This window comes from Oncorhynchus mykiss, chromosome 9, assembly GCF_057628025.1.
Source record: "Oncorhynchus mykiss isolate SJ-2025 chromosome 9, ASM5762802v1, whole genome shotgun sequence".
NCBI classification, from domain to species: Eukaryota; Metazoa; Chordata; class Actinopteri; order Salmoniformes; family Salmonidae; genus Oncorhynchus; species Oncorhynchus mykiss.
In genome coordinates, this window is record NC_143030.1 from 15,445,821 (window position 1) to 15,459,612 (window position 13,792).

The 13,792-nt window shown below is 43.2% G+C and overlaps 1 protein-coding gene across 1 annotated transcript; it reads right to left on the minus strand.

Moving 5' to 3' along the window:
- Nucleotides 1-1,164: 1,164 nt before the first annotated feature.
- LOC149980768 (uncharacterized) lies at nt 1,165-13,668 on the minus strand. The gene is made up of 7 exons (XM_090185673.1): nt 13,662-13,668; nt 7,791-8,465; nt 7,610-7,680; nt 5,248-5,439; nt 2,019-2,069; nt 1,730-1,909; nt 1,165-1,215 (listed from the first exon to the last, which is right to left on the minus strand). Exons 1-7 carry the CDS (start codon nt 13,666-13,668, stop codon nt 1,165-1,167), a joined length of 1,227 nt encoding a protein of 408 aa, XP_090041799.1.
- Between the last annotated feature and the right edge of the window lie 124 nt (nt 13,669-13,792).

A 13,792-nucleotide genomic window follows, 5' to 3' on the forward strand; every position in this document is an offset into this window, starting at 1 on the left:
TAGAAGGGCCATCCAGAACTACAGTAGTAGGGCTATCCAGAACTACAGTAGAAGAGCTATCCAGAACTACAGTAGAAGGGCCATCCAGAACTACAGTAGAAGAGCTATCCAGAACTACAGTAGAAGGGCCATCCAGAACTACAGTAGAAGGACCATCCAGAACTACAGTAGAAGGGCCATCCAGAACTACAGTAGAAGAGCTATCCAGAACTACAGTAGAAGGGCCATCCAGAACTACAGTAGAAGAGCTATCCAGAACTACAGTAGAAGGGCCATCCAGAACTACAGTAGAAGGACCATCCAGAACTACAGTAGAAGAGCCATCCAGAACTACAGTAGAAGAGCTTTCCAGAACTAAAGTCAGTATCTGTGGTACTTGTGGAGTCTCTGGTGTCTGTATGGGGCGTAGTGCTTCTTGGAGTTGGCCATGCCTGGTCTAGAGATATGAACGATTGAACCACTGACATACATAGTGTTGATTTGGACACCCCAGGACAACAACAAACTTGACTGCTGCTGGCTCACAGCCTGCATGGTCTCCCACTGGTCATCATAGACAAGTACAGCCAATTGATTATTGGTTACTGATTAGCCCCACAATAGGTGGGAGTGTCGGCCTGCCCTAGAGCAGTGTTTCCCAAACTTGGTCCTGGGGACCCCAAGGGGTGCGTGTTTGTTTTTTCCCCTAGCACCATGTAGCTGAGTCAAATCATCAAAGCTTGATGATGAGTTGGTTATTTCAATCACCTGTGTAGCGTTAGGGCAAAACGTTTTGGAAACGCTGGCCTACAGAGACTCATTTCAACTGTGTAAACATTGATTGAAGTGACAGTTTGACTAAATCGAGTTATTATAATGATTAGGATCATGTGGTCATGTTCATTTCTGGAAGTAGGCTAATGGTCTGGCTAATGGTCTCCAATCAGCTCCAATTGTTGCAAATCCCCACTAAGTTAACGCAACATTACTAGGTCAAAAGGCTATCTTGCAGCTCATTGCACCTTTTTCAGACTATGTAGTTAGCTACCAAATATTGTGATAACTGTTTGACATCTCAGTCAGCTCCAATAGTGAAAGAACGTGCACTAACGCACTGGACCAGAGCTATCAGCCAGGTCAAAATTAAGATATGCAGCTAGACAGGTGATTGGGATTTGCTATTTGCTATGTGATTGTGAATTTGGCCGAGAGCGGGTCTATTTGGGATGAGTTGGACTGCAGAGGGAAGGAAAAGCAGCTAACAAGTGCTCAGCATATATGTGAACTCCTTCAAGACTTTTGGAAAAGCATTCTAGGTGAAGCTGGTTGAGAGAATGCCAAGCGTGTTCAAAGCTGCCATCAAGGCAAAGGGTGGCTACTTTTAATAATCTCCAATATGAAATATATTTAGATTTGTTTAACACTGGTTACGACATGATTCCATATGTGTTATTTAATCGTTTTGATGTCTTCACTATTATTCTACAATGTGGAAAATAGTACAAAATATAGAAGAGTAGGTGTGTCCAAACTTTTGGGGACTGCTGAGGGGAGGACAGCTCCTAATAATGTCTGGAAAGGAGCTGATGGAATGGCATCAAACACATGGAACCCATGTGTGTGATGTATTTGATACCATTCCACTCTTCCCACTCCAGTCATTACCAGGAGCCTGTCCTCCCCAACCTCCTGTGATGTGCACGTGTGTGTGTGTGTGTGTGTGTGTGTGTGTGTGTGTGTTTAGGCCTACCTGCAGGTAATTATCCATGCGGTGCTGCAGTAACAGTAGGTCTCTAGTCTTCTGTAGTTCTAACACAGTCTCTACCTGGGATGCCTTGGGGTCCCTCAGCTCTCTGGAAGACTTCTCCAGCTTCCTATCAACCCCGGGGAAGCGCAGGCCCTCACGGCCCTCCTGCTGTAGCCTGAAGGCCTACGAGAGGGATTACGAGATGCATAACAAAAGAGAAAGTGAATCATGTTAACAGGAACTGTTCTGTTGTTGTAATGTCGTTATTTAAATGATCTGAGAAGGGACCAACCTTTGTCTGTGTGATGGCTTCACAGAGGTCCTCAACACCCATGTCAAACTCCTGAGAAAGTGAGCAAAAGAAGGGCAGAAAGACATCAGAAACTGAGAACAATGTGATCCTAATTAATGTTATTATTATTATTATTATAATTTTTTATAATTTGTATTTATTGTTCATATTAATGTTTGTGACAGTTATGACCTCGGATCTTTGCGACTGAGTCCCTCTTGCAGTGCTGTCACTTCCTGTCTGTACTGTAACTCTTCCTGCCAGAGGATGAACCTAACCAAACTAATTTTCCAAGCTGTTTAAAGCCACAGTCAACTTAGTGTATGTAAACTTCTGACCCACTGGAATTGTGATACAGTGAATTATAAGTGCAATAATCTGTCTGTAAACAATTGTTAGAAAAATAACTTGTGTCATATACAAAGTAGATGTCCTAACCGACTTGCCAAAACTATAGTTTGTTAACAGGAAATTTGTGGAGTGGTTGAAAAATGAGTTTTAATGACTCCAACCTAAGTGTATGTAAACTTCCGAGGTTTGGACTCACCTACTCATTCCAGGGTTTTTCTTTATTTTTACTATTTTCTACTTTGTAAAATAATAGTGAAGACATCAAAACTATGAAATAACACATATGGAATCATGTACTAACCAAGAAAGTGTAAAACAAATCAAAATGTATTTTAAATGTGAGATTTTTCAAAGTGGCCACCTTTTGCACACTAGAGGTATTTTCAGTAATATCTACATGTAGGTAGATTTAAGTGACTATGCATAGATGATAAACAGAGAGTAGCAGCAGTGTAAAAGACGGGGGTGGAGGGGAGGGGGGGCAATGCAAATAGTCCATGCAGCCATTTGGTTATCTGTTCGTCAGTCTTATGGCTTGGGGATAGAAGCTGTTAAGGAGCCTAGACTTTGTGCTCCAGTACCGCTTGACGTGCGGTAGCAGAGAGAACAGCCTATGACTAGGGTGGCTGGAGTCTTTGGCTATGTTTTGTTCCTCTTGTGTGTGTGTGTGTGTGTGTGTGTGTGTGTGTGTGTGTGAGAGTGTGTGTGAGAGAGAAGAAGAAGAAGAAGAAGAAAGAGACAGACATACTGCTGCTAGTCCATAGTTAATCATTAAAAAAGTTTCACATACAACACATTGTCTCAAAGCAACGTCTTCCACTAATACTCACCTATCTGGTAGTGTATCATAACTGACCTTCAGTAAATTTCTCTCTCCTTCCAGATCTGACACTCTCCTGGAACTGAGTAGAGTAGAATAAAATATAACTGAAATAGAATACAATAGAATATACATATAAGTATCTGGCTCTGTATTCATTGGTAGGGTAAACGTCTACCTACTCCGTCCACCCGTGTGCAAACTAGTTGCAGTACCTCCTCCAGGGCTTGCGGTTAGAGGGTGGCAGTAGTGAGCTGTCCCTTCAGTGTCAGAGCTCTCCGTCTCTCCTATTTCAGCTGTTCACTCAGCTCCTCTACCTTCTCTCCTTCAGTGATCTCTGATCTTTTAGTGGACAAATGGAAACACAATACAATACAAGTTATTTGATGTTGCTGATTGATTGATTTTTCATAGTTTTACTGAAGGTTTATCTTACCACTTCCAATTGAGCATCATAAGCCTAGAGATGACGAAAGAAGAGGGGGGAGGGAAAAATAGAAAGAGAGAGAGATGGGAGAAAGAGCAAGAGAGAGATAGGGAAACAAGAGAGTGGGAGGGAAATAGGGACATGGCAGAGTAGGTGAGTTTATCATGATGATGTGAGAGAAAGATGAACGAGGTAGAGTCCCCCACCTCTTGCAGCACATTGAACTTCTCCTGGGTGACCTCTTCTCCTCCTCCTTTCCTTCCCCCTCTCCTCCTCTTCTCCTCCCCCTCTCGTTCCTCCTCTCCTCCTCCTCCCCTGCCTCCTCTCCTCCCCCTGTCCTTCCTCCTCTCCTCCTCCTCTCATTCCCCCTCTCCTTCCTCCTCTCCTCCCCATCTTCTTTCCCCTCTCCTTCCCCCTCTCCTCCTCCTCTCCCTTCTCCTCTCCTTCCCCCTTTCCATCGCCCTCTCCTTCCCCCTCTCCTCACTCCTCGCCTTCCTCCTCCCCGCTCCTCTCCTTCCTCTTCTACTTCCTCCTCTCCTTCCCCTTCTCCTCCTCCTCTCCTTCCTCTTCTCCTTCCTTCTCTCTTCCTCCTCTCCTTCCTCCTCTCCTTCTTCATTCTCTCTTCCTCCTCTCCCCCTCTCCTTCCTCCTCTCCTTCCTCATCTCCTTCCCTTTCTCCTTCCTCCTCTCCTTCCTCTTCTCTTCCTCCTGTCCTCACCCTCACCTTCCCCCTCGCTTTCCTCCTCTCCTTCCCACTCTCCTTCTCCCTTCTCCTCTTCTTCCTCATCTACTTCCTCTTCTCCTCCTCCTCTCCTTCACCCTCTCCTTCCCCCTATCCTTCCCCCTCTTCTTCCCCCTCTCCTTCCTCATCTCCTGCCTCCTCTCCTTCCCCCTCTCCTCCTCACCTTCACCCTATCCTTCCACCTCTCTTTCCCCCTCTTCTTCCCCCTCTTCTTCCCCCTCTCCTTCCCCCTCTCCCAACTGTTGCTATACTAACCCTGGCCAGCCTCAGACCTCACCACACATCACTGAAGGATACAGGACATGAGATAATGATATGATTGGTTTGTATAGTCGCATTACCCCACTGTTTCCCAAACTCTGTCCTCCGGACTCCAAGGGGTGCACATTTTGGTTTTTGCCAAGACTAGTTGATCAGTTAAATCAGCTGTGTAGTGCTAGTGCAGAAACCAAAAGGTGCACCCAGGCAGACCCCTTGGGGAAACCCTGCATTACCCTTTCTCTTCTGCTCCAAAAACATGGATTGACAGAGTGGTTTCTGAGGCAAAAATAAAACACAACAGTTGGTCTGAAAATGGAACCTTGTGTAACCCCACCTAGAAAATCACATTGAAGACGTGCACGCTTTCCTTTTTCTCTTTCTTGGAACTGGTCTGATGACACCAAGGATATACTGTAGAAAAACAGTCACATTCTGTTGTGCCAATGGAACTGAACTGGTAACAATAGATCAACAAGATACAAGATGCTTATCAAAAGAACTCACTCTGTTAAGTTTTCCGATGTGTTTGATCTTGTGAACATTACTGACATGGCTTTACTCTCTGTCTCTCTGCTAGAACAATGTTGTGAGTTCTGTGGTCCGTGTCCATCCACAGCGCAAACACGCGCCTGGTCGCTCCAACAGAACAGCTCCAGGAGTCTCTCGTGCTTCTTACACATCCTCTCCTCCACATGGTCGATCAGCTTGTGGACCTTCAGCATAGCAACTCTCTGATGAGGCTGCAGGTGAATCTCACAGGAAAAGGTCAGACACACCAGGCAGGACTTCTGGGCTTTGAGCTTCTTCCCCGTGCAGACATCCTAGGGCACACCTCCAGATTTGGCACTAGATCAAATATTTTTATTATTTTCATTTCTTTAGTGAATGAGTTCTCTAGGATATCAGGGCATCTTTAATCACACTCTTACATTTGGGTTAACATCACTGCTTTCCCTAATGTCTCTTTATACAGGCCAGGCAAAAACTGTGGCCAGATGGGATGGAGACTGGCTCAGTGAAGACATCCAGACAGACAGAGCACTGGAACTGCTCTTCAGATAATAGACCACTGGGAGAAGCCATGTCTTCAGGTTGAAAAATGTAAAGAATGGAACACCGTTTCAGAGTGACAGCTAAAACAAGGCAATGTCTTTGAAATGAATTTCCACTGTAAATGAAATTGAAAAAAAAAAAAACTAATTTTAACACTGGACAAATATCTAAAATGTCTTCTAATTCTATATAAAACACTATGGATAAATATCTGAAATGTCTTCTAATCCTATTTATAAACTGGGTGGGTCAAGCCCTGAATGCAACTGTATACCACAGGTATGACAAAACATGTATTTTTACTGCCCTAATTACTTTGGTAACCAGTTTATAATAGCTATAAAGCACCTCAGGGTTTGTGTAATATATCCAATATACCACGGCTAAGGGCTGTATCCAGACACTTCGTGTTGCAGGGTGCCTAAGAACAGCCCTTAGCTATGGAATATTGGCCATTTCCCACACCCCCTCAGACCTGATTGCTTAATTAATAAAACACTATGGACAAATATGTAAAGCGTCTTATAATTCTATATAAAACAACATGGACAAATATCAAAAATGTCTTCTACTCCTACACTATGGACAAAATATCTAAAACTTCTAATCCTAAATAAAGCAGAGAAAGTAAATCAAAGAGTTAACTCAAACTCATTCATAGCTCACATGCATGTGGCTACTTTTACAACAAGCCATGACCTTAAAATTCTGTTCATTAGTGCACACAATAGCAAAACTTTTTGCAAGAAAACTAACGTTTCTTATTGGACAAGTTCACCTTAGTCCATCCCTGTTTTCTTGTGTTTGCTTCCTAGTGAATACAGCCATATTGTCTTATTAGCTGCCTGTGAAAGCATCGGTCAAAGACCAAAGAGTCCTCATGAATCATACTCGGAACTTTGGGAAACCAGCGTCCAGTGTCATCATGAATCATACTCAGAACTTTGGGAGACCAGCGTCCAGTGTCAATATGAATCATACTCTGAACTTTGGGAAACCAGCGTCCAGTGATATCATGAATCATACTCTGAACTATGGGAAACCAGAGTCCAGTGACAGACAACCCAATGTTTTAGATTAAAGCTGATAACACATAACTGAATAGCAGAAATTCTATCTCCTGCTATGTCATGTTACTTAACATGGCTGAAAGGATGTTGACCTCTCAGGTGGCAGAGTAGAGTTAATCAGGTTCCACTGTGTGTCAATCAAATGCTGAGGTAAAGTTTAGCCCCTCCCCTTTCTACAGTGCTGTATGTATGATATTGTGTCTGCCTCTCCATCTTTTAACCCTCTCCATGCCAGAAAGGTCTGACACACAGATATTCAGAAGAACAAAACCTTTTATTTTCAAAAGATGCAACAGTTTTCCATGATTTGTCAAAATCTAATTTCTATCTATAATAAACACACAATTCTAGGTAAAATGTAGTCATCAACCTATATGGTTTCATTTCAAAGTTATTACAGAACATTAATTATGGTTAATGCATTTTCCAACAACTAAAGACTGTAATCTGGAAGATAATCTATTGTAAAGTATTTGTGTAAGATATCTTTGTGATCAGGTTTGCATTCTGTTCTCTCTGTGTTTTCTCTCAGGTGTCCTCCTCCTCTTCCCCCTGTCAACTAGCTCTGAAAGATTCTCAATCACAGTGTAGTCCCCTGGCAGCCCTCGTCTGATCGGTTCTTCACGGAGCTGGAATTAACACAGGGGTTACATCATTTAGTACATTTGTTATTGCTACTTTCTCTCTCCTCTTCACGCTCCTTCCCCCTCATTCACTTTACTTTCCATCTTTATTCAATATCCTTATTTGTTTAACAATCTTACACTTAAATCCCGTTGAGTGAGGTTTTTCCTCATCCTATAATCATTTGGGGAGATTAATTATTCATAATTTATTATACAATTATATGTTTTACTGTGACTCTCACCTGCTTGAAGATCTCCGATTTGGTTAGCTTTGTCGTCGAGGTGAATTTCATCCTGAGTACAAACTTATGTCCTGTAGAGACCCAATGAGTCAATAATATAGGCGGGCGGGCAGGCGGGCAGGCGTGGGTTGACCTCTATTACCAGTTTGATTAGATATTAAGCACAATAAATCACACTTACCAGGTCCACTATTAGTTGTTGACTGTACAGCAGTTTGAGGTGTAGTGCTCATCTGTTGAGTTATTAGTTGTGTAGGTGATGTCAAGTTAGAGGCTTTGGTTGTCGTAGTAGAAGCTGTAGTTGTGGTTGTCGCATTAGAAGCTGTGGTTGTCGTAGTAGAAGTTGTAGTTGTGGTTGTCGCATTAGAAGCTGTGGTTGTTGGAGTAGAAGTTGTGGTTGTCGCATTAGAAGCTGTGGTTGTTGGAGTAGGAGCTGTAGTTGTGGTTGTTGTATTAGAAGCTGTGGTTGTTGGAGTAGGAGCTGTAGTTGTGGTTGTCATAGTAGGAGCTGTAGTTGTGGTTGTTGGAGTAGGAGCTACAGTTGTGGTTGTTGTAGTAGGAGCTGTAGTTGTGGTTGTCGTAGTAGGAGCTGTGGTTGTTGGAGTAGAAGTTGTAGTTGTGGTTGTTGTATTAGAAGCTGTGGTTGTTGGAGTAGGAGCTGTAGTTGTGGTTGTCGTAGTAGGAGCTGTAGTTGTGGTTGTTGGAGTAGGAGCTGCAGTTGTGGTTGTTGGAGTAGGAGCTGCAGTTGTGGTTGTTGGAGTAGGAGCTGTAGTTGTGGTTGTTGGAGTAGGAGCTGTGGTTGGAGCACTTGTAGTGTTGACAACTGAGGACAGTCGGTTTACTGTCATGCTAGGCACTGCAATCCAAAATCAAATCAAATCAAATTTATTTATATAGCCCTTCGTACATCAGCTGATATCTCAAAGTGCTGTACAGAAACCCAGCCTAAAACCCCAAACAGCAAGCAATGCAGGTGTAGAAGCACGGTGGCTAGGAAAAACTCCCTAGAAAGGCCAAAACCTAGGAAGAAACCTAGAGAGGAACCAGGCTATGTGGGGTGGCCAGTCCTCTTCTGGCTGTGCCGGGTGGAGATTATAACAGAACATGGCCAAGATGTTCAAATGTTCATAAATGACCAGCATGGTCAAATAATAATAAGGCAGAACAGTTGAAACTGGAGCAGCAGCACAGTCAGGTGGACTGGGGACAGCAAGGAGTCATCATGTCAGGTATTCCTGGGGCATGGTCCTAGGGCTCAGGTCCTCCGAGAGAGAGAAAGAAAGAGAGAATTAGAGAGCATATGTGGGATGGCCAGTCCTCTTCTGGCTGTGCCGGGTGGAGATTATAACAGAACATGGCCAAGATGTTCAAATGTTCATAAATGACCAGCATGGTCGAATAATAATAAGGCAGAACAGTTGAAACTGGAGCATCAGCATGGCCAGGTGGACTGGGGACAACAAGGAGTCATCATGTCAGGTAGTCCTGGGGCATGGTCCTAGGACTCAGGTCTTCAGAGAGAGAGAAAGAAAGAGAGAAGGAGAGAATTAGAGAACGCACACTTAGATTCACACAGGACACCGAATAGGACAGGAGAAGTACTCCAGATATAACAAACTGACCCTAGCCCCCCGACACATAAACTACTGCAGCATAAACCCAGACAGGATGACCACATCAGTGAATCAACCCAGTCAGGTGACGCACCCCCTCCAGGGACGGCATGAGAGAGCCCCAGTAAGCCAGTGACTCAGCCCCTGTAATAGGGTTAGAGGCAGAGAATCCCAGTGGAAAGAGGGGAACTGGCCAGGCAGAGACAGCAAGGGCGGTTCGTTGCTCCAGAGCCTTTCCGTTCACCTTCCCACTCCTGGGCCAGACTACACTCAATCATATGACCCACTGAAGAGATGAGTCTTCAGTAGAGACTTAAAGGTTGAGACCGAGTTTGCGTCTCTGACATGGGTAGGCATACCGTTCCATAAAAATGGAGCTCTATAGGAGAAAGCCCTGCCTCCAGCTGTTTGCTTAGAAATTCTAGGGACAATTAGGAGGCCTGCGTCTTGTGACCGTAGCTTACGTGTAGGTATGTACGACAGGACCAAATCAGAGAGATAGGTAGGAGCAAGCCCATGTAATGCTTTGTAGGTTAGCAGTAAAACCTTGAAATCAGCCCTTGCTTTGACAGGAAGCCAGTGTAAAGGTTAGCACTGGAGTAATATGATCAAAATTTTTGGTTCTAGTCAGGATTCTAGCAGCCGTATTTAGCACTAACTGAAGTTTATTTAGTGCTTTATCCGGGTAGCCGGAAAGTAGAGCTTTGCAGTAGTCTAAACTAGAAGTGACAAAAGCATGGATTAATTTTTCTGCATCATTTTTGGACAGAAAGTTTCTGATTTTTGCAATGTTACGTAGATGGAAAAAAGCTGTCCTTGAAATGGTCTTGATATGTTCTTCAAAAGAGAGATCAGGGTCCAGAGTAACGCTGAGGTCCTTCACAGTTTTATTTGAGACGACTGTACAACCATTAAGATTAATTGTCAGATTCAACAGAAGATCTTTTTGTTTCTTGGGACCTAGAACAAGCATCTCTGCATCCATCCACTTCCTTATGTCTGAAACACATGCTTCTAGCAAGGGCAATTTTGGGGCTTCACCATGTTTCATTGAAATGTACAGCTGTGTGTTATCCGCATAGCAGTGAAAGTTAACATTATGTTTTCGAATAACATCCCCAAGAGGTAAAATATATAGTGAAAACAATAATGGTCCTAAAACGGAACCTTGAGGAACACCGAAATTTATACACTAGAGGTCTGCATAAATGTTGTCCTTGAAGAGGAAGACAGATAATCGTACCAATATTAGACTGCACAAGTATCCTACAAAATATGGTTGCAAAATTCCTGAAACATTCCCATGGTTGTAGGATTGTGCTCATTCCCTCCTGATTCTGGAGATTCTCCAACTGGGATTTCTGGAAAAACTCTCCTGGAAATTTGTTACCCAGAGAAAATATTTAGAGGCATCATGCAACTAATTGTTGTAAATCTTGTCTGTAAAACATCCTGCAAATGGATATACAGTACTGTAATTGTTTCAAAATCCATGACACTTTGGCAAACATTTCGTAAAAAATTCCAACAGACAAATTGCGTAAAAAATAATTGTGTTCTGTGTAATGTAATTTTCCCCAAATTCCCACATTTTTCAGGAAACCTGTTTGTAAGGTTTCCGGGTTTATGAATTCAGGAGGAAATAAGCAGGAAATCTAGAATCTTCCAAACAGGATTTCTGGAAAACCTGGTAATTTGGGAAAGTTACTATTATTTTTCAACTCTAGCAGACTCACTTGACTACGATGTTGCCCAATGAGGATGAGGATGGTGCTGTCCAGGTGACTGTTACTGATGATCTTGGTTGATTGTTGCTTTGACTCACCCCAGAGGCCTAACAGTAAAACAACATGTAAAGTCAATCAATAGAGAACAATGACATTGGTACACAATCATGTAAGGTAAGTCACTGATCATTTCTTATTGGTGGTTCTAGCTATAGTACGTAAAGGTAACAAACTCTTGTCTAGGATTGGAAAATTACGGTAATTTGCCCAAAATACCCAGGTTTTCCAGAAATCACGGTTGGAGGATCTCCAGAATCAGGAAGGTACAGTATGAGCAGGGATTGAATCCTCCACCTGGGAAAGTTTCAGGAATTTTACAACCCTAACCGTAACTCTTGTTGCACGGCACAAGAACGACCCCAGTCCCACTGCCCAGAGAGAACGTTCCCACAGCTGTGTTCAGTCGTTCCTCATGGGCCTCCAGGAGAAACCCTTTATACAGTGGGGAGAATTTATACTGTGTATGATTTTTAAGTAATTCATTTGCATTTTATAGCATGACATAAGTATTTGATACATCAGAAAAGCAGAACTTAATATTTGGTACAGAAACCTTTGTTTGCAATTACAGAGATCATACGTTTCCTGTAGTTCTTAACCAGGTTTGCACACACTGCAACAGGGATTTTGGCCCACTCCTCCATACAGACCTTCTCCAGATCCTTCAGGTTTCGGGGTTGTCACTGGGTAATATGGACTTTCAGCTCCCTCCAAGGATTTTATATTGGGTTCAGGTCTGGAGACTGGCTAGGCCACTCCAAGACCTTGAGATGCTTCTTACGGAGCCACTCCTTAGTAGCCCTGGCTGTGTGTTTCGGGTCGTTGTCATGCTGGAAGACCCAGCCACGACCCATTTTCAATGCTCTTACTGAGGGAAGGAGGTTGTTGGCCAAGATCTCGCAATACATGGCCCCATCCATCCTCCCCTCAATACGGTGCAGTCGTCCTGTCCGTATTGAGAAGAAAAGCATCCCCAAAGAATGATGTTTTCACCTTCATGCTTCACAGTTGGGATGGTGTTCTTGGGGTTGTACTCATTCTTCTTCTTCCTCCAAACACGAGGAGTTTAGACCAAAAAGCTCTATTTTTGTCTCAGACCACATGACCTTCTCCCATTCCTCCTCTGGATCATCCAGATGGTCAAACTTCAGACGGGCCTGGACATGTGCTGGCTTGAGCAGGGGAACCTTGCATGCACTGCAGGATTTTAATCCATGACGGCGTAGTGTGTTACTAATGGTTTTCTTTGAGACTGTGGTCCCAGCTCTCTTCAGGTCATTGACCAGGTCCTGCCGTGTAGTTCTGGGCTGATCCCTCACCTTCCTCATGATCATTGATGCCCCAAGAGGTGAGATCTTGCATGGAGCCCCAGACCGAGGGTGATTGACCGTCATCTTGAACTTCTTCCATTTTCTAATAATTGCACCAACAGTAGTTGCCTTCTCACCAAGCTGCTTGCCTATGGTCCTGTAGCCCATCCCAGCCTTGTGCAGGTCTACAATTTTATCCCTGATATCCCTATCCTTACACAGCTCTCTGGTCTCTGGTCTTGGCCATTGTGGAGAGGTTGGAGTCTGTTTGATTGAGTGTGTGGACAGGTGTCTTTTATACAGCTAAGGTTTGTAGATGCTTCACGGTTGGGATGGTGTTCTTCGGCTCCCCCTTTCTCCAAACATAACGATAGTCATTATGGCCAAACAGTTCTATTTTTGTTTCATCAGACCAGAGGACATTTCTCCAAAAAGTACTATCCTTGTACTACCTGTACTACCTGTTTCCTCCAGCATCTTCACAAGGTCCTTTGCTGTTGTTCTGGGATTGATTTGCACTTTTCGCACCAAAGTACGTTCATCTCTAGGATACACAACGCATCTCTTTCCTGAGCGGTATGACTGCTGCGTGGTTCCATGGTGTTTATACTTGCGTACTATTGTTTCTACAGATGAACGTGGTACCTTCAGGCGTTTGTAAATTGCTCCCAAGGATGAACCAGACTTGTGGAGGACTAAAAAATTTTTTCTGAGGTTTTGGTTGATTTATTTTTTTTCTTTTCCAATGATGTCAAGCAAAGATGCACTGAGTTTGAAGGTAGGCCTTGAAATACATCCACAGGTACACCTCCAATTGACTCAGAAGCTTCTAAAGCCATGACATCATTTTCTGGTACTTTCCAAGCTGTTTAAAGGCACAGTCAACTTAGTGTATGTGAACTTCTGACACACTAGAATTGTGATACAGTGGATTATATGTGAAATAATCTGTCTGTAAACAATTGTTGAAAAAATTACTTGTGCCATACACAAAGTAGATGTCCTAACCAACTTGCCAAAACTATAGATTGTTACAAAAAATAATTGTGGAGTGGTTGAAAACAAATTTTAGTGACTCCAACCTAAGTGTGTGTAAACTTCTGACTTCAACTGTATATTTACTTTTGAAATGCCTTACGCAAGAAGAATTCCTGCCTGAATCTGAATCAAGCCTGGCTGGTTTTACATGTTTATCTGATAGAAGTACCAAGCAAACAACCAAGTGAATGGACACTGATACACACATTCCTTTTGTTATCAAGTCTCTGTTGACACAGCAACATCAAATCATGCAATACATTTGGAAAACCCACAACAAAAATGCACTATACCGTCCGTATACCCGTCATGAGTTTGCTACAACCTAGCCTATGAATTAAAGTTTGCAACGTAGGTGCACATTGGTCGAGAGACAAATTAGGGTAATCAAGGTGACAGACAGTGACACATTTAATATAGCCTTGCACGCTCTTG

What these genes read in the sequence shown, in the direction of transcription:
- LOC149980768 (XM_090185673.1), bottom strand. An exon ending in AAGCCATCACACAGACAAAG is followed by an intron (nt 1,910 to 2,018) that starts GTTGGTCCCTTC and finishes TCCCTCTCGTAG; the next exon opens with GCCTTCAGGCTACAGCAGGA. An exon ending in GCATGGATAATTACCTGCAG is followed by an intron (nt 1,216 to 1,729) that starts GTAGGCCTAAAC and finishes TTCCCTCTGCAG; the next exon opens with TCCAACTCATCCCAAATAGA.